At 49.0% G+C, this 20922-nt stretch overlaps 3 protein-coding genes across 3 annotated transcripts; 1 reads left to right on the top strand and 2 right to left on the bottom strand.

The window, feature by feature from the left end:
• Positions 1 to 2687: 2687 nt before the first annotated feature.
• On the bottom strand, positions 2688 to 3918 carry FOBCDRAFT_224020 (uncharacterized protein). Its single transcript, XM_031184610.3, has 5 exons — positions 3694 to 3918; positions 3589 to 3616; positions 3171 to 3233; positions 3028 to 3121; positions 2688 to 2979 (listed from the first exon to the last, which is right to left on the bottom strand). Exons 1-5 carry the CDS (start codon positions 3741 to 3743, stop codon positions 2924 to 2926), a joined length of 291 nt encoding a protein of 96 aa, XP_031040252.3. The 5' UTR covers positions 3744 to 3918; the 3' UTR covers positions 2688 to 2923.
• Positions 3919 to 5978: 2060 nt separating this feature from the next.
• FOBCDRAFT_224015 (CAP domain-containing protein) lies at positions 5979 to 6930 on the bottom strand. The gene has a single exon (XM_054704690.2). It carries the CDS (start codon positions 6766 to 6768, stop codon positions 6160 to 6162), a length of 609 nt encoding a protein of 202 aa, XP_054560665.1. The 5' UTR covers positions 6769 to 6930; the 3' UTR covers positions 5979 to 6159.
• Positions 6931 to 16780: 9850 nt separating this feature from the next.
• FOBCDRAFT_135163 (uncharacterized protein) lies at positions 16781 to 20363 on the top strand (the record flags this gene model as incomplete). The annotated part of the gene is made up of 3 exons (XM_059607933.1): positions 16781 to 16850; positions 16972 to 18527; positions 18651 to 20363. The coding sequence occupies 3 exons, from the start codon at positions 16781 to 16783 to the stop codon at positions 20361 to 20363; spliced, it is 3339 nt and encodes a 1112-aa protein (XP_059464951.1).
• Positions 20364 to 20922: the final 559 nt, after the last annotated feature.

Here is a 20922-nt window from a genome sequence, read left to right as displayed (position 1 = left end):
AATCGCTCAAGTCTCTTAGCAACCCCTGGTATGACCTAAACATTCGATAAGCCCCAACCAAACAGGGATCAACTTTTTTTCGATCCCAGCGAAAAATGGAACTCTCCTCCTTGCTTTCCAACACTAAAACACTTCTTTGCAACATTGTGCATCCATAAACCCCCTAAGCTCCCAAACAAAAAGTCCAGAGTGCTACGCTCCACACACCGGTTCCCCGACTCCTCTTTCAAGGTTGCCAGAGTCTCCACGCCCGCTCGCCTATCGTGTAGCCCAGGCTCTAGGTTATTACAGATCGTAGACGACAGTGCTGGACTTTGTTCAAGTTGTGGTGCTTCAGCCGCGAATTTCCGCTTTGGTGGTTAAGTTAGTGCGGCGATCCACTGTTACGGATGGGCCTGTAGAGCCTCACCAACTTCAACTTCAATGCCAGAGGTCTTGAAAACTATCGACACAAGGAGTGAAATATATGACACTAACTCAACACTTCCTACTGTAGTATATCAGGCGAAGGATAGGGCCTCGGGCTTTTCTATGCCTCATGTACCTCATGTACAAGAGGTATGGCAAGTCAGCTTCACTTTCATCCATGTGAGCCACGAGCAGAGAGCACTATCAGCCATTCAGCATGCCCTTCGCAGACCTATGCATGCATAAGACTGGTGATATCCACCCACAGTTTGTGGCAAGCTTGATCGAGAAATGCCAAGTTAGATGCTTGCGTAAATGTTTGCACGATTGCAAGCCTAGGGTCAGCCCAACTCAAGCCAAGTTCAGACGATCATGAGACTAGCATACACTTAATCGAGGCGACTACATTAGCTAGTCCACGCAGAGATCGAACATTAGCCTCCAAGACGTTGTCCTTTCCAAGTAGTCGGTTTCCAAGTTCACCGCGCCTTCATTATCTTAACTCGATCTTATACCCCAACCGTGCTGAGTTACGGGTGTTAGGCTGACTCACGGCAACAGCCGCACATTTCAACACGATACAAAGACTATATGATGACGCTTGCTTTAGTCCTAGAATAAGTCATGAATAGCAATGTGCCCAATATCTATGCAATATTGCTTTCAGAGTGAGGCTTCCCAAGTTGGGCTCCACTCCCCACTGTAGATGCGGGGAAGAAAATCCGGGGTGCATATTGTTAAGGAATTCCACAGACGTCAATCATCTTCAATAAGCTCTTCTATGGCTCTAAAAATACCCTAATCAAATGGGCTCAATGAGATTTCTCTTGATTTATGAGAAGTAATTTAATCTCACATGAACATGGCATCACACGGTAATAAAGATCGCTTGTCGCGGACCCCGCGAAGATGTCCGAGAGACCGTTTCACATAAACCCAATATCCAGGGTCCAGACTCCCCTGGCCAAGATCTGGTAGTCGATATGAGGGGAAGGGCGCTTACTGAGGCATAGAACATGGTCTAGACAAGCCTCATCTGATCATGAAGAGGAGCTTCGGCTTCTTCTAGACTACCATCCTCTGCCATAGTTTGAGGTCAATGCAACTGAATGGCTGGTCCAATAAACAGCGGTACCATCCTTCTTGATCGGTGTGCGGTGTGTTTTGCACCGAGTCATAACCTCACCAGTGTAGCTTTGATGACATTAATTAGTGAGACGCTGTACTGGGCTGGCTTGAAAGGTACATTGCTGTGTAGTAGGTCTTGATAGCAAGCAAAGACCACAATTAACTGCATGAATCTGGTGGACTTGTTCTTCTAGGTATAATTTAATGAAACAAAGGCGGCCCAGGTCAGGCAGATTACGATTGAACATCCATCAACTGAAAACGCCCAGAATCCTTCCACTGGGGTCCAAGGCCACAACCTTTGACATGTAGTGTGCCAGCTCCTAAGCCTCGCTCTTTGCTGTTGGTCACACTTTACGAAACTGTTATGCAGCCGCAACTGACACTTACACCAGAGTCGATATCCTATTGGTTTCGCATCATGCGACAATGGCGGGGAAGCTGAAGCTGCGCAGATTACCCCTCCCCAAACAAGGATGACGGCTGATACCGTAGGACTGTTGCATGACTCTCTAACACCATCATCTTCATTTGGAACCAACAGTGTGATAACTAGCCCATGTATGCATGAGGTGAGAGTGTCAAAGAGGAGAGGCCACAACCAACACCTTCTTCGTACCGTGGGGGGCAAGGGAAGGACGAGTTTAGAAATTGTCAGTGGGGGATCGTAATGTGACAGGGCTGGTGATGTAGGTATACATGATCTATGAAGTGTTGCGATGGATAAGCAGCTACCATTCGCAGTTGTCGGGTCATGGGAATAATCGACACACATATGAGTTAAGAGCTCTTGTTATGGCTGAGTGATGAAACTGCGAGGAATTCGTCAGGCTCCAATGAACAATCTCAATCAACAATCCCTCGAAGCAGCATAGTTTTGTCAGAACATGCGGTCTCATCAGGTCGCATAGATCCAAGTTGGAGCCCTGTTGGATCCTTTTGAATGTAGACATGTCGATGCTGTATCATGACCAAGTCGGCCAGGCTTCCATATCGAAGAGAAATAAGAAGTGCTGTTAATAAGGGGGAGTCAACTTGTGCGCAGTTAGCATCGTTCACCAGATGATATCCATAAGAATCCTGCATATCCTTGGCATCATTCAAGAGGTCAGAGTACCTTACAAGACACCAGGTTTATCACGACAAAAAGATGAAACGCGTACAATGTTTATTGGTCCACAAGTGTCTTTTTTGCAAGACACGCAATTCTATGGTCAGGCCAAGTCTTCTTTCTCCGCGCCATTCAACCCATTTGCAGCGACATACTCATGAGATACTGAGTGCCATGACTAGAAAGTGCCTCGTTGGCCATCAATTGGGCCAGGCAGGTTTGGGTATTCGCTCTTGTTTCCACCGACTCCAAGTCCAGGTTCCGCTACAAGGTTGTTCATTTCGAGACGTTTTGGATTAATGAGACGTTGTCTCCCTTCAACATAATTTGACCTGGGAGGTATTAGTTGGCTTCAAAATTGGCAGATTTAAGGGACGTGCCAAGAGGTCTCCTGGTCTCCTTCTCGTTAGTCTTAGTGACCTGCTTGACCTCCACAGCTTCATCGATGACTAGGTTCATGAACTCGTCGAATCCCTATCAATAGTCAGTAGTCATTCTTCAGCACGATTCCACATGTACTGACTCTGATCTTGCCCTCAATACGGATGGAGAGCTGTTCGTACAGCCAGATGCTGACTGTGGCGTGCTGCGATTGTTAGCAAAGTCCAAAGATCTTTCCGAGTTCTTTCAGCCCGCCGTCGCGGACCTCGAAACACAAAATTATCCCGATCCTCGGATCCTGGTGGGGAAATGGGGTGCTATTGTTGTCTCCAGTCTGATCACGAGGGTTCGAGACTGTCGCGCCCGACAGCCAACCCGATTCAGCCACAGCAGTCCCAAGAAACAATAAAGCAACAGCCACCACGTGAGAAACATTCAGGTGTTCGGCTTTTGTAATCTCGACATCGTTGGGCGCAGAATCGGTGCAATTTGTGTTTTCGAGGTCCACCCAGCGGTCAAGCGTAAAAGCGATCGGTAGCGCACGTAGAGACAAGACTTACTTCTCGAAGAAGCTCGAAGATATACTTGCTATATAACGATTAGCACAATGCTCCAAAAATCCAGAAACCATGCGATCGCGTAGCAGAGGGGAGCTCGAGGCTTACATGGGAGGCAGCATAAGACGGCGACCACCGCCACCACCACGACCAGTCATTTTGTGAGGAGGAGCGCAAAGTATCGAGAAACTGATTCAGGGTGCTCTTGCGTCTAGGATCGAGGTTGGAATGGGAGGTAGAAAGGTTCGATTGTTTGATCACCGCGATTCTGCTGTCGCAAGATCGAAGTGGAAGCTCTAAACACCAACCCAAAATCTCGGCGGAGGTGGGGCAATGTTTATCCGGGATACCAATACTCCCGGGTAGGTCAAAATACTGGGAGATTCACAGCCTGAATATGAGAGTAACTACCTACTGACCATGCCACAAGTCTACAGGGTGTAATAGGATCGTTTATTCTCTGCAGATCACTATTTTCCTGTATGTGTTGAAAAGTATTAAAACCAAATTTTCTCAAATTTTCTAGTTTGTGTTTTGTTGGCCAAAATTGTATTTGTTTCCCTATTCGAGCTCCCTTTGTACTGCCTCTGAGTGAAATCACAAACACTTTCACGATGACCTAAGGAGTAGGGAAAGACTGTAAGAGGATACTGGGTATTTAATTAACTGATGTTGCTCTTAAATATTAGCACATCCGGTTCTGCATGTGATGAACATGATTGCCAGGTAAAAAAACTCAAATTAGATCCCAACGTACGCAGAGAGTTATATCTTAAGTAAAGGACAAGCCATTCAAGTATTTATTTCCCAAGGAACAACCGAAATAATCTTCTTATCTTTTTCATGACCATTGGAAAGACGAAACGGTTGCCAGCTGCTCATTTAACCCTTGATATAAATACCTTCCATCCATGGATGGAGCAGGAGAAGCAAGCCCGTTACAGTAAGAACTCGGTAACTTAGGTTAGGCAATGACGGACTGTTTTGGTCTATAATACCTGCCAAAATATACGGTGTCCATCTTGCGCCTCTTGAAAATTGCAATGCATGCAATTTGAGCAGGAGGGGAGAAAGAGCGATAGTGTCGACGAGTAAGTATCCCGGTCTCTGCTGGCCCCATCTCAACCTACAAACCAACAACAACACATTCGATACCAAAAGTCTCTTCACCATCTCTGTCATTCTTTCAAATCCCCTGTATTGTTTTCGCCACTCACTAGGTATCTGGTATCAAATAGCCAGTCATGAACTTCCACTTTGCAAACCCCAGAGATGAACAGAAGCAATCTCTCTTCTTTCGACTCCCACGCGAAATACACGCTGCTATCATCACCATCTGTGTCCCAACATCTTGGCAAAGATTCAACAAGTACCACCAAGACGAAGATCAAAAACCTTTGCGACTCATCAAAGCCGAACGGTGCCTGCCAGTCTTGTTCAGCACTTGTCAGTCAATGTTAGCAAGGGCACCGTACGATATCTCGACCCAAGCATAGCTTGCGTGGGCCGCCCCTATACCTCCATCTATCTCCTGTCATGGAGCATATCACATGGCTCCATACATAAACCCTGTATGGCCATGGGAGGTTCTAGCCTTTGGTCATGTACGAAACAATGTCTTCAGAAAGGATTGCCGGGTAAAAGTTCAGCCAGTCATATTGAACCTCCAATTTCTAGAAAACCATCTACACAGTTGATCACCCTTTATACCTAGAAAAAGGAGATTCCGAGGGCAAGACGAACGGGAGAGAGGGGACATAACTGGGCATGACAGCGTGTAGTTACAAAAGCGGTGGTGTTAGTAAAGCTCTGCGATCTACACATTTAATGAATCCGAATCCGAAGTTTTCAGCAACAGGTGGAGCAGAAAAGTCAGGCTCTGTGAGAATGTGATTATCATCAAAGTTGAAGTTGAGACTCTTCCCACCAGATACGATGGTTACCAGAACCGACGAGGCAGATCGCCAGGAGTCGAAAACCTCTAGGGCGAGAATGCTGTGATACCCTTACCTACAACGATCTGCCCATCGCCGTTCGATAACGCGAGTATCACCTTGTTTCACAAATCATCTTGGTAACTATAAGGAGCAGTAAGAAAGTAGTATCAACAAATGTAATCCGCAGAAAAGCAAGTCAGTAATGAAATAACCCAGTATGACTCTCCATTTTCCACCCGTGGTAAACGAGCCGCCTGCTCGAGGCAATGTGGTCGTGTCGTAGGGCTTCTTTCAGGGAATGACAACAGGTCCTCGAACCTGTAAGCACGATATCAAGCAAAAATATATCTCTTGGAGAGAAACAAAGCATCTTAATAGATTCTGGTACACCATCAAGTTACATTTTCATTGTGGACTGATGACGGAAAGAACATTATGAATAGAACAAGACACTACTAGTCAGCCAAAAGTGTATAGAACGAGCTAGTATATATGAAATCAGAAACTATGTCATTCTATAATGAGATACATGAGAATTGTAGTAGAGTAGTCAATATAGCTCATGCCCAGCATGAGTCCCGTCATCCATCAGATATCTCGTACGCCTATCCAACGCTGGAAATTCAACATGGCATGCCTATACGACAACAAGCATGTACCCAATAAATAAAGCCAGAGCGAGCCCAAGACCAGGTCTTGTACTGAATGCACCGCCCTCCTCTTTTGAAACCTCTTCCTTGAACTGGCCCTCGACATTACCCCTGGGCCAGTACTCACAAACGAGAAACCAGCCTCGTTCACCGCAAAGCTTTCTTCCGCATCCAACATTCGTAGTATCCTTCCATACAAGCTGCGTGAAGTGCCCCGTCTTCTTACTAAACTTGGCCTTGTCGAAATTGTACTCCTCTCGCTCATCACCCCAAGCTTCGACGCTCGCAGTAACGTTGGGATAACCTATAGCCAGGTTCTCACCATAGGGTCCACCAGAGTGCTCAAAGTCGCAGTCACCATTGTCATCGAGGTAGTCTGTTGCGAACTCCTCGAGTGTTTTGTTCCATTTTAGTGCTGTTGCGTTGTGTTCCTCCCGATAGAAGTTGGTGCTGTTGAGGACGGCTGATGTGAAGGATTTGCCTTCTTTGTATTCAGGCTCATTGGAGGGGATGGATACCGGAGCTGTGATTGTGACATCTGCAGCGAGACTTGAGCCGATGAGGAGGGCAGTAAGAGGAAATAAGAGGTTCTTCATGGTTGTGAGATGTGAATTGGTGGTACGGTATGGGTCGTGTAAGTGGTGCCACAAGAACAAGTAGCCCACCTTCTTGAAGCTATTTAGACACGAGGCAAAAAGCCAAATGATACGAATCACAAGAGTTGTTCCAAAAGTCTAATCACAAAGAAACAAAAGGATGATTGAAAATTTAACTCTATTCTTTGTCCTCTCAGCCTGATTTACCATCATCTTGGCCTTGGAACAGGCCTATGACGTATGCCTTTTACCGCCAATAGCTGTACAGCACATGGCTCAGCCAACCCTAACCTTGATTGATGACGAGGGACAAGGCTGGGCAATTGCTGGCCATAAGTGAGATATACACTGAAGCTATTCAGTAGCTGTATTAGAGATGTAAACGATGTGAAACTTTTAGTGGAGGTTTAACCGTCAGTCTTTAACAGCCATAGGTTATGCAAGACTCGATTGACTTGAGACGGTGTCGAACTGGAGGGGTGTCCGTTTCTCGACCCCCCACCGTCAGCGTACACTACTGGATATAGCTTGAGAAGGACGGCAATTGGCGCTTAATCAAACAATTATCGACTGATCTGTTCATCTCAACATTTGCTGTCATGTTTACCTCTTGTCAATTGATCACAGTGCTTGCTTAACCCCCACGCTATTACTACTCAAAATCCGCGGTCGTTGACATGCATAGCCGATTCCATGGAGGTTAACAGTATCACAGCAACCGATCCAAGGCATGAAAGGTTCCCATCCGATAATAGGCATAGGCAATAGAGTGTGACTCACCGGATGATTAGTCCGAGAGAGATTCGGCTGAATCTACCGTACCGTACTGTACTGGTACAGTATCGTATCGTATCGTATCGCATGCGCATTATACCTTACCATACCGAGTACACATTCTAATTCTGTTGCCTTGTCTGTCTTGTCCAGTCCCACTCCTGCGCGTACTCGTCGACTAATAACGCACTCGTGCGGATTCTAGTGGTCCCTTCTCATCACAGCCGAGTTCTAGATCCCACCGTGAAAGTGGGCTATCGAAACGGTAGCAAGAATAGAGTCCGGCTCTCAAACGTGTATGGCCGATGACCGGTCATGATTGAGCGATTAATTCTACAACGAGTCTCTGTGTAACAACCAACGAGTTCATGAATGGCTGAGAATAGTTCATTGAAACATGAGCTCCAGTCTAAGCATAAACGCCTTCTCAGAGGCAAACAAACACAAGTGCCGGTCTTCTTCCCGTGCGTAGACAACCCATTGCAACCCCCAACATCATCTTGTACGTCAAGTCGCATCACAGATCATCGTTAATAGAAATTATTAAGCAACCAAAACAAGAAACTAGCAAAAAAGGCAAAAAAGCGAAAAAGCTCCGACCGATGCTGCGGCAATTGTGAGATGTTTCTCCTAACCCGCTAATGTAATTGTTTGTTCAACTGTCATGCCACTATACCACCCAAAAAGACATAGCGATGTCCACCCCCAAAGGAAACAGTAGAAAAAAAGTTATTAACAAGACATGATTCGCTCAGAGTTGTTTAGGACCCTGCTGATCATCTCGACGTAGGCCGTAGATCTCTTGGAGCCAAAGGACTTTGTCCGAGTTTGGGCATTCGCACGCTTGAAACCAAGTTTTTTACTGATTTTCTTGTTCTTTTAGTCAACTTCGTGAGCGCCACTATCGCCACTGAACTGGACAAACAGCCAACAATCAGTTGATGTGATGATGACCTGCAGAACGAGTAGTGGGACCAGTTCAACGAGAGAGGAATGCATAGCGGCTCCTGGGATATACCAGTGCGCAAGCCAAGTTGACTGCTTGCTGGCTGTAACATTACGTAGGCAGATGAAACATAACATTATGTTGCATTGTCGAATGTGATAAGATTCTCGCTGCATGATTGTCTTCCGGGCCGAAGATTAACCATGCAATTCCAGATGCTGAGGTATCATTGGATTGCATCTCTGGCCACATGGTTGAGGTGGTCTCCGGCCACGATACCCTCCAACCACCGATTCTAACCACTACGGAACCTTTCCGCTGGCGGGCCTAACCCCAGACTTGGCTGATTTGTCTGTGCTGAGCTAACAAACGAGCCGTACTATGGTTAAACTATTCGTGATAGATCCAAAAGTGGTCTTGACTTCTCTCACAGATAGATATTCGTCGTGGCGCAAGGCAAGATACCCCTTGAATTACAGGGCCATCAAGCCTGTAAAAATAACTCACAGGGACTTGAATTGGATCACCATTCAACTTCCTGGTCAGGAAAACGCCACAGGCCCGCCGTTCGTGGGCAAACTCAAAATATCTCATGTGTGTGCCAGCCCCTGCGTCTTCCCGAGGTTCTTGTACGGACGGATGTACAGTACCAAACAAATTCTTGAATGGTGCTTCGATTCCATGACTTGGGAGCACTCCCATGATGCAGCTAAACTGAATCAGACTATGCCTCGCTCCATCCAATCCGACAATCTTTGCGACTTGTTGGCTCTGCTCTTCAACAGGCACTATTACCATTGAAATGTTATTAGCTTACCGACCCCATGGCACTCGTTAGTCTGAGTGTTTAGCGTAGACACTGCCTGTAAACTTCTCTAAACCAGTTCGAAGTATTCCTCGCCACAAGGAAGAATCAAGTCAGCTTCTGGATCTCCAGAATCCTAACATCAAAGCTTCGCCTATTTTCTTCGGACAAGTACGGGGCTATCGGTATCCACCAGTATCCTCAGATCGCCAACGAGGCGCCTTCTTACAACGCAAGTTGTTCTGCTTTTCGATTAGCTACGAGGCTAGCTCTGTGTGGCTCCGGGACCCTCCTGAGCCTCAATTACGGCAATAACAAGCAAATGGGATTATCCGTCAGCTCTGATTAATGGCTGCTAACTTGCACGAGAGCCAAGGTAGCACGCACTCCAATTAGTTGGTGATCCGACCGGGACCCTCGCAGCACCGAGACTTCAGGTCTAGTCGCCAATGAAGAGGTTGCATGCGTAACCTCTAGAGCTTATGGTTCGTGGCCTCGAATCTTAGTCGTTGTTCCAGGGACAGGCAATGGACATGACAGCCTCGAGAGAACCGCAGCATCCGAGGACGCGTCAAGGCGGGCGTTGGCGAGCGCTGAGGGAGGTGCTGCTTGTTAGCTTCACTTTCTTGCAAGATCAGCCATTTGATCTCGGATTCTTCATCTCATTTCATTTCATTTCCAGCTCTTGTCATGCCTGACGCCGCCGCAAACAGTAAAATCTGGGGAAGTCAGGGATAGGATGCTGGAAGATGGTGTGTGCACCGTCAACTACAAGGGACCCTGCCAGCTAACGCAACGTCCGGGGGCCGGCCCCAGATTCTTCTCCTTCTCCATGATCCATCTGTCCAACCCTTCAACGGAGAGAGCCTGGGGGGATCCGGGCTTGGCTCCGCTAAACAGAATTTGGGGTAACTAGAGAGCACGGTGACTGGGGGAAGAGACCACCAACGAGTACTGTGCGAAATTGCAGAGCTGAAATTTCAGATGACTTGGCCCAATAGGCGATGTCTTGGTTCTAATGGCTCAATTGTCCGACTGGCGAGTATGGAAAAAGTTGAACAAAGTGGCGTGCAGGGGTTGAGTTAGACGAAGACTCAGGGCGTTGAAGGGGGGTTAAAAACGTGGAAGAATTGGTCAACGTGCCTAATATTGGGTAGCCCGCGGCTTCGTTGGTCAATCCCAGAAGCTGGTCTCACACGCATAAGCGCGTGGTGTGGCAGACCTTTTTCGTTGTCAAATTTTCGATTCGATCTCTGAAGCAAGATGATGAAAGTGTCTCTTGTCTCTAAGAGACATGATATCAATTCCGACACAAAGCGTCAGAACACGGCTCAGTCGTCACTAGAGCGGCATTTCTTGGCTATTTTGCACTCTGAAGTAGCGTCATGGTGATTCAATTTGGTACAGTCTTGTACCTTAAACGACCGACATCGCTCATTTGGACTCGAGACCTCGAAATGACAAGTACCCAATCCCAATCCCGAATGGGTTGCAGGAGCCTCTAGCTGTGGGCCATGGCTGCACCTGACCTCCCTAACCCTTGGATCGAATGGAGATATGCCTCTTTCTGGAGTTAGGATTCTGGGGTTGTAGGATTCCTCGATCAAGGCCTGTCCAGTGTGGCCTTGTCTGTCTGTGTCTGGCTCGTTTATGCTGTATGGTGACGACAAGAGAAAGGGAACCATAGCATGCCCAGTCCCTTCTCCAAATCGTTAGGGCTGATTCAGATTCTAAATCCTGTTTCAATTAAGAACAAGTCCCCGACCATCATGGATTAGAGACCCTTTGGGGAGAGTGAACTGTAGGGACCAAATACTCCAAGTCCAGCAATGGGGTATCATTCCTCACTGGTTCAATGCTGCGTTGCTGATACTAGATCCTCGATAGCTCTTAACGTGTTGGTTCCCATGCTACAGAGGGTTACAATTTGCAGCAGCCAGCCCTCATTTGCCAAGTACTGTACGTTCTTGGCTCGATAGTGGACCATATCTGCATCTGTAATGCATTGACATTTCTTCCGATTAGCCCGATTCCACTTCAAGATGCTAGTACGCCGCGTCGACGGCAAGAAACTCTCGAGACATTAAAGAAGAGCAGTGGCATCGTCAATAAAAGCTCTGTAGCAGCAGATGTGGGACCTTGGACGGAGACTCAGCAGTGGATTCGAGTCCAAGGCACCAGCACCACATATCTGATGCTGGATTCTGCATTCTGCATTCGTGCAGCTTGGGGATTTAGGATCACTAAAGTCCCACCGTGATGCTTGGCACATCTCGGGGGGCTGTGCAGCGGGTAGACTTGGGTCAGGGGCAAGGATCACTCTGGGAGCCTGTGCTCAGAGCAAAGACCAAGTCAAAGCAGACCAGGCTAGAGATAGCGAGTTGGAGAAGCTCTGGGAGTGCGTGGATGACATGACGTTTCATCTGAGAATCTCATCTCACTCAATGTGAAGAGCCTCAGAGTCAACCTAACCGCTAACCGTTGACACCTCAAGTGCTTATGGCGCAAGCCGCCAAGCTGATAACCTCGTGATTGCGAAGTGCTAATCCAAACTGGCATGTGAAGAGAAGAAATTGGATGTTTTAGAGATATGCTTGTATTATGAACATACCCACCAAGAGTTGGTTGAATTAAGAGGCTGAGAATTTATGAACTGCATGATTTACCGTTCCCTTTTGCTACTGTGCTCACATACTGTACACAAGTAGAGAAGGTGTCTGGTCAGCGATGTTGGTGCTTATCTAGAAGATCACCGCGGACATACATGTGCCCGACGTCCGTGGCTAATGCAGAGAAACTCGCAGGCGTCCAAAATGGTCGTGTTCCTGGATCCTCGGTGAACTAGCTGATCAATTGGAGTGAAGAATTCGAATCTGGCGCGACTTGAGAGCCGTGTGGTAACGATACCGTTGAGCATGGGAGGCCACACATTCCTTGTGTTCGGCGTGGCAAGATGGTCCTGTGACTGCAGTAGCGACATGGCTCGTGGTGTGTTGGACAGGGATCAAGGGCGCTCTGCAATTGAAACCCCATTCGTGCTCTGCGCCAGAAAAGACCCAGAGCCCGTCTAGCGATGGATGCTAGCAGCCCGTCTCAGGGCATGGCTTGTCTCTCTGCCGCGGCGGGCGTTTGATGGATGGGACGCTCATCATTTCACCGAACTCAAGCTGTCAATCCTATCTGGCGGTGAGCGAGAATTATTCGCCGTTTCGGGCTGCGAGACAAGATTCGGATAGCCTGGCACCGCTCTTGGGTCCGTCGACGGCAGCGCCAGTCTATCTATCACTGTATCCGCTACTCGCTTCAGCACTAGAACAGGCAGTACGTAGCACAGATACGGTACCTACAGTCGAGTCTGGTAAGGTAGCCTCATCACCCCCAGGATAGGATGGATCTTGCAAGCTGCGCTGGGTGTAAGGTTGGCTGTGACCCTAGCTACAGTACAGCAAAACCCCTGGACAAACGCAGTGATTGGATTCGCTGGAGCTTGTCTGATGTAGAGCCAAGACCTGGTCCCTTTGGCTTGCGTGCAGGTGGATCGGGGCGTAGCAAGCATCGAGGCATCTCGTTCTGGTCTGGTCTGGCCCATTTTCTTGACGTCTCATCGGATGAGACCATCCCCGGCAGTTTGTGGGAGAGAACAACTGAACTCGCTCAGGGCCAGGCAGGTCAACCGTTGAGTGTGGCATCCCTTTCGATGATTTGCTGATAATATCCAACACTGAGAAAAGATACCTTATCCACGGACCTTAGACCTTGGACCTTGAACTGCATGTGTGACACAACTACGTGCGGCCCCATGCCCTAACGAGGTATCTACCAGAGGCAGTAAGGGTCGAGGGTCCGCGCACGGCCCTTTTGATGATTGATTCTGACTCTGACTGCCTTTACCAGGTCTCGAACAACTCGAGGTATTACTAATACTTGGATTGTCCAATGTAAGGGCGATCTGCTGTGATGGGAGAATTGCATTGCGGTCATGGTCTTTTTGAAACAGACTAGACAGTGGGCTCGTGGATCACGACAATGTCTTCTCGGTGGTAATTGCTCCTCTGTACGACCAAACCACCAGTCGTACAGCACGACAAGACAAGGCAATTCTCTAGAAGTTCTAGGGCCAGAGTGGCAAATGTTCTGGATGGAATGAAGAACACTGATGAGGCTGAACAGGCCGATCAGTCAAATGCAAAATGGCGCTTGGTTTCCACCAGAGGAAAAAAAGAAAGTTCCGTAGAAGCGACAATCATCATTGAGGGTCTTGCTGTTGTTGTCTGATAGGCAGAGAGAGTCTAGGGCTTGGCCGCAGACACACCTCGAGCTACGTACGTGAAACGCACGTTGGGCTTACAATTGGCTCTGGCAACGGCACATTTTGTTGTGGCAGAACACATGACCTCGAGATGCGGATACTTTACTGTGCTGTTCAATTCGTTCTGAGAACGCATCATCTCAAGTCAAGTCAAGCCAACAGAACAGTCTCACTCACAGTCACCCTCGTTGGCCCAGTCGTGAGCGATATTCTCCTTCGCACAGTAGCAGATACCCAGACCCTACAGTGAAGAGAGACCCAGGACCCTATCGACGCTAAAAGCTACAGGCGATTTGATTGGGGTGGACCCGCCCGGTACGACGACTTTGGGCAATCAATCAGCTGGGAGCTTGAAAATAGAGGCAATTGATCGACTGATTACAACCGAATAACTTCCAATTTGATGCTCATGCTTGCTAACGTATCAACCTAGCGGAGGTTGTGATTCACTTCCGGACTTATTGCCGACGTGAACCAACACGTTATGGCTCCAAGCAGCCAAGAGTCGAATAAGCAGAGCCAGCCTCTGAGAGATCATTCCATCGTGTGTAAGAGCAGACTATCTCTGACAAGCGTCGCGGAAGGCATCCTCTCAAAGACGCCATGCCATCATCCCTAGACGTGAGTTGCTCGACTGGAGATTCGGGTTAATAAAAGCCGCAGACCAAGAGATAATCAGTCAGAATCTCAACAACACAACGGGCGCTTAACATCATAGAAGTGGAACAGGCGATTAGTTGAACGTCATTTATCTCGCCATCATATCAGGGGAAATGAATAATAATAATAACACCAGCAGAAGCTCCATATCTGAATCATGTTGTTGCCTCTGGGCGTGGCTTGTAGATACAATGGGATTCCCCAATTGGGAGCTCTGCAGAACAGAGAGCGACTAGGAAGCTGCTGGACCAATCCTACGCTGGTGTTTCTAGACCTGGCTCATCGTCATGTTCCAGCAAGATTAAGCGCCAGGATACGAACAACAGTTATGGAGAGAGCGAGGTTGGTAGAGATAACAAACAGGCAAACAAGCAAGCATCGACCGGAAACGGTCCTTGATAAATATTAATTATCTTTTGGAGGTTTCGAACCAAAGTTAGGCCGTGCCAATGACGCTAGCAGAGACGGCTCCAGTGTCAAAGCGAGCTACCGATGGATCTAAAAAGCCGTGGCCACTCGTATCTTAGACCTCAAAAACAGCCCGGGAGAACGTTCAAGGGTACTTCTTCTCCCTCCAAGTCCCTTTCAATTCAGCGCATGAATTTAATTCGAACGTTACATGCAGGCGCTGGTTGTTCTGCATTCGGGATGCTGCAATACAATCGTCATTCATCACACCCCAGTAGCTATTTCGAGTACACCCGATTCCAAACTCCAATATGCGTATGGAGTTCCTACAGCCCGGAGATGCACAGTGCATACTCGGTCAGTTGAACTTTCAGCCCTGGCGCAGCCATCACCTACCTCGTTGTACTGTACTGTAGTTTGCAGACGTAGATACTGGCGCAGAGCGCCAAATGCCGTTGCAAGGCGCTGGGCAGCGCAATTCGGGTATCCATGCTTTGCAATCTGAGAGTTTCTGAGCTCTGCATCAGAAGGAGCTGTAACTTCTAGATAGAAAGTTCTTGACAGCAAAGTAGTTGAAAAGTAAAACTTGAAGGTGGTAAACTCTACAAAGCTCCTGGAATATCTGGTACCCCTTGTAAGCCAGACCAGTCAGTCAATTGACTGGCTTGCCCAGTCATCCATATCTAGCCGTGCCTCGGGAAGTACATACTCACAGCACATTTGCCGCGTGATGTAACAAATCTACACTGAATAGAGTTGCTGCTGTGCCTTTCGTCACCAGAGTCTTAAGCATAGAGTCTGAGAAGGCGGTCATGAAGTCAATGAGGAAGCTTCCTATTGAACAAGGCCTACGGTGTATAAGGTGTGAAATCAAAGCATCCCACCATCACGAGACAGACGCACGAAGGGTAAAAAGAAGGACGACTAACGTCGTACACGTAGGTATCCACCCATCCACGATTGGAGCATCTATGAGCCTCAACTGGCCCAAGGAAACACATTGGATGATGGTCGGTACAGCTTGAACCTAGGTCCTAGGATGACGCAGTTGAGGCGAGTGGTGACAGCCTTTCGGGCGTCGAATCCGAGTTTTAATAATATTTGAGCAATTGGTTGAGTTGAAAGGAGGATGATGAGGTGGATAGAAGAGCTTCTTTACAGCCTCAGCCGAGATGCGTTAAGTGGACGTGTCATGAAAACCGAATTTCACATTAAGAAGGAGCTGGTAGGAGTAGCTCTTTATTTAGAGCCAACTTTCCGTGATCACCATACCATTTGCTGTTGCTATCTATACTGCTCGAAATCTCTCTCACTCTCGATTCAGTCTGCAAATCTGGCTGTCTCGTCTCTCTTCTTTGCTCCGAGCGAACTACGGGAACTTGATGCGCCCCAGGGAACCTAGTCTAGCCTACCTTAGCGCTCCATAACGGCAACGCAAACGCAACTGGAGCCACACCCCCAGGAGCAAAGAACAGGGAAGGTCCAAAGGTCCAAGGTCCCTTGCCAATTCTGATTCAACAAGAGCGTGCACAGTATCACGCACACCGTGCTCCTGCTCTGGGCTGCTCCTGCGTCCTGCGTCGCCCATCCGTCGTCAGGTTCAGGTATCCTTGCCTGGGCCCTTTTTCGGCGCCAACCTTCCTTCTTCCACTGCACTTGCCGCCAGTGCCTCCAACTCTCTTTCTCTTTCACTTTCCTCAAGCGGTTGCTGCTTCGCCTGTATGTTCTGAACGACGATCTGAATTGCTTCATTTTTTCTTCTCTCTATACAAACAGAAGAATATGCCCTCATCGTTTATAGAACGCTCATTTCATTCAATCTAAACATCTCTCCCTCTCTCTCTAGATTTATCTACCTTACTTATCTCCCCTCCCCCCACCAAAGAGTGACGAACCGCGCCCGCCGCCCACCGAAACCTCCCCGCCATCCATCCTATCGCACTCAACTCTCGCCCAACCTTGTGCCCCGCGACGAAACACTCTCTGCTTCTGCGAGCACGACAGGTCCAAAATCTTCATCTTTCGACCCTCGCGAATGCGAATCTGAACGATCCGACCTGCCATGGTGATAAACGACTCTGGCATTAGAGTCTCGCGCCCCAATCTCGCCATGACCGCTCCCGCACCGACAACCACCGCCGCCGCTGGCACCGCCGCGCCCTCCACCACTGACGATACTGGTGAGCTATCCCGCCTTCGCCGGCATTGCCCCTCGTGTTTCTGAGCTCGACTCGACCCGCACCGTTGCCGCAACAAGACCTTGGATACAAAACTTCGATTTATACATGCTAACACTCGTAGCATCTACTATCACAGTCAACACAAAAGCGCCTGCTAATAATTTCCCTCCCGCAAAGACGGACAAGCCACGTCCTCACGTCTGCGGCACTTGCCAGCGTTCGTTCGCCCGATTGGAACATCTCAAGCGACACGAACGCTCCCACACCAAGGAGAAACCCTTTGAGTGTCCCGAGTGCTCAAGATGCTTTGCCCGCCGTGACCTTCTGCTGCGTCACCAGCAAAAGCTGCACCAGACTTCGACCCCGTCCTCCCGTCCTCGTAATCGTCGTGAGTCCACAACCGGTGTCGCTCCTGGTCAGAGTCGTGCCCGAAAGAACAGCGTCGCTGGAGCCAACGCAGTTGCCACTGCCGCTCCGGCTTCAAATGCCTCAAACACCATGCGGCCCCGAGCCAACACCCTTGGCCATATCGACACAATGGCTCTCAGTATGGCCACTGCCTCTGCCAATGCCTCCGTGGCTCGTGGGCCTGTTCATGGTCATAGTAGACACCCCAGCCTCGCTGGCTTTCCAGTCCACACCATGGATCCTCTCTATGGTGGCATGTCCGCTGCTATGGGTCAACGAGCTATGCATCCTGGCATCCCTAAGCTGGAAACAGGAGCCTTTAGTAACCTCGACTATGTTAACCCTCTCAGGACGGCCCCGATGTCCTTCAACGAGTTCGATTTCGACACCATGCTCTTTGGGACAGCCACGACAGTAAACCCAAACAATCTCCATTACAGCGACTCACCGCAGGTGATGAATATGGAAAACTCGCCCTTTGGGCACTCGATGAACGACATGTCTACGAACCCCCAGTTCGACGACCCCGTTGACTGGTTGACTGGTTTTGAGCAACAGATGTCATTTGCGAACGAAAATGTGATTGATGATGGATCGAGTCCGTCCGCAATCAGCACGACGAGTCAGAGTGGGATTAGCGATGTTATGTTGGATGGGTCGAATCATCCCGCGCCGGCTGGGACCAGTACCATGTGGCCGACATCTGTGATGGCTCCTCCACAGATGCCCACGAACCCTTTTGCGATGGAAATGAATGGCACAGTCTTTCCGGATCTCCTTAGCGGAGCACCGTTATCACCTCAGCCAGCTACTCAAAAGATGAATGACCCTTACTTCTCTACGCCTCCACCCTCGCTGAGCTCATTGAGTCCCTCTGTTGTGACGGGACTCGGCACCCAAAACATTAACCAGACCCTTGGCTTCAACGCCGGCCCGGAGACGCCATCTTCTCTAAATGGGGGCAACCACGGCGCTTCGCCAGTGACCACCATTACAGATGCTACCCGGCATGCCATCGTGAACATCCTGTCCCAGTGCCTACCCTTTGGGGGTCGTAAACATTCTTTTACTTCTCAAGGATCACCTCAGTCGCCACTTTCCCAGTCTGCCGGCAATGCCGTCTCGTCCCAAGCAGCTAATCTGCCCAGTACTCAGGACCTTCAGCGATATGTCGGTGCCTATCTAGCATACTTCCACCCCCACTTGCCTTTTCTTCATCTTCCTACTTTGTCCTTCGATATGCCCATCTCTGCCAATAGTCGTCCAGGTGTAGGTGGTAGTGGTTGTCTGATATTGTCCATGGCCGCTATTGGCGCGCTCTACGAGATGGACACTGTCCAATCCCGAGAGCTGTTTGAAATGGCCAAGAAAATGATATTTTTTTACCTTGAGGAACGTCGAAAAGCCGATGTCCGAAAAGCAGACATTCGCCGAAGTACCCCAACTGACCATAACAATGACGGCGGCGCTCACACTCCCGTGTGGCTTGTGCAAGCCATGCTTCTAAATGTTGTATATGGCCATAACTGTGGCGACAAGACTGCCAGTGACATCGCTTCGACGCATTGCGCCGCCTTGGTCAGCCTCGCACAAGCAGCTGACCTCTTGCGACCCAATCGCCCCAACGCCTCTGACGGTCAGGATGTTCAGATGAGTGATGACCGAAACTGGAACACGAATCTGGAGCCCGATCAAGCAGAGTGGCTGCGGTGGAAGTCTGGAGAAGAGCGGAAGCGAACTTTATACGCCGTGTTTATACTTTCCAGCCTCTTGGTTTCCGCCTACAACCACACACCTGCGTTGACAAATTCAGAAATTTACCTGGACCTCCCTTGCGATGAAGAGTTCTTCTCAGCTGAGACGAGCGCAGTCTTCCACTCACGCGGTGGAGCCGAGGCTGCAAACCACAACCGGATGACATTTCACGATGCATTGGGTGACCTCCTTCATGTCAATGAGAAACAGCATCAATTCTCTTTTGGTGGACAGTTTGACACCGATGGAAGCGACCCGATGAGTGCACCTCTTCGACCCAGCACATTCGGATCTCTGATACTTATCAACGCACTGCACAACTATATCTGGGAAACACGACAAAGACATCACAACAAAATCTGGACAAATGAAGAGACAGAGAAGATGCATCGGCACATCGAGCCTGCCCTGAAGGCGTGGCAGGCGGCCTGGGCAAGCAACCCTCACCACAGTGTAGAACGTCCCAACCCTTTTGGTCAAGGCCCTCTGTCAGCTGACGCGATCCCTCTGCTCGATTTGGCGTATATTCGGCTTTTCGTCAACCTTTCACGCTCAAAAGAGAGGTTTTGGCAAAGGGATTGGGACGGGATGGCTGAGGAGCTTTCTCGGGGAAATGAGATCGTTCAGCATGCTGAGCAATCACCGATCTCGAATTCTGAGTCTGGCAGTGCCGAACCTTCGGATAACTCAATCAATGGCTCAGGATTCGTGGAAACGCCTGCGACACAGACGTCATCGATGGATTTCTCCAATACTAAGCTTCCTCTACGGCCAGCATCCTCTAGTATGTCGAGTCACACTACATCTCGCAGGGAAAAGCATCTTCGGAAGGCAGCTTTCTATGCCGCCGACTCCCTCGCCATGTCGGATAAGCTCGGTGTGACCTTTGCCGACTTCACAAGTAGGGAACTTCCTCTTCAGTCTGCCATGTGTGCATTCGACTGCGCCCAGGTTCTTGCAGAGTGGATTGCGACGTTGCAGGATCGCGTTGGCTGCTACTTGGGAATCCTTGGTCAGGATCAAGTCAATCTCTCTGAGGTTCCTGCCATCATGCTTCTGGAGGAAGAAGATGTAAAGCTGCTGGGCAAAGTCCAAGAAGTGCTATCGTCAGCAGAGATGAAGATGAACATGGAGCTTGTCAATGGCATGAACGGCCAGGAAGCCAACCTGGACATGGGTGGGCACAACGGCTACGCTGCCAAGCTACTCCGAATCACTGCATTGATGCTTGATAAGGCTGCAGTGTGGCCAGTGACACGACTCAAAGCTCGATGCCTGGAATCTCATGCAAACTTCATGCGAACACGGGCTGAGAGGTCCATCATGCCCCAGCAAAACGCACACGTTTAAGACCAGATGTAGGAAAAGAGCATCTTTATAGTTTTGTTTCCTTCAAACCGAGTATCAGCACTCACGAATCACGTTGAGATGCATGGAAGGACATGAAGCGATATTTGTTTATGATTTACAGCAAACTCGAGCAACGGCTTTACGCACCATGAGATCTTTCATGTGAGCATCGTACACAAAAGTCTATGCTTTGTTTCTACTTGCAAAAATTTGTTTCTGGGCTTTGTTATTCGTATGATCTGTCAGTTTAGCGTCAGGGGCGTTTGGTGGCTGTCTTGTCAGCAGCTCCGATATCGCCACAATTGGCATTGGAAGCTTGCGTATTATAAGCTTTGCTTGCTTTATCGTGAAGGATTGGTAGGGATTGGCACGAATTGCGCATGGTAGTGCCGTGGTCGCACATGGATATGAAGTCGCTGGAAGGACTGGTGGTTGAAAGGACACGCAGCGATCGTTGTCGGCTCACACACACGCGTCATAACACCATTCAAACTTCAACAAGGAGAATGTCACCCGAGGGCGAGGTTCGCGGAATGTGCTGGAAGCTCTGGGGAGGGAG

This window comes from Fusarium oxysporum, chromosome V (assembly GCF_013085055.1).
Source record: "Fusarium oxysporum Fo47 chromosome V, complete sequence".
In the NCBI taxonomy this organism is placed as follows: Eukaryota; Fungi; Ascomycota; class Sordariomycetes; order Hypocreales; family Nectriaceae; genus Fusarium; species Fusarium oxysporum.
This window is presented reverse-complemented; position numbering and strand designations above follow the sequence as displayed.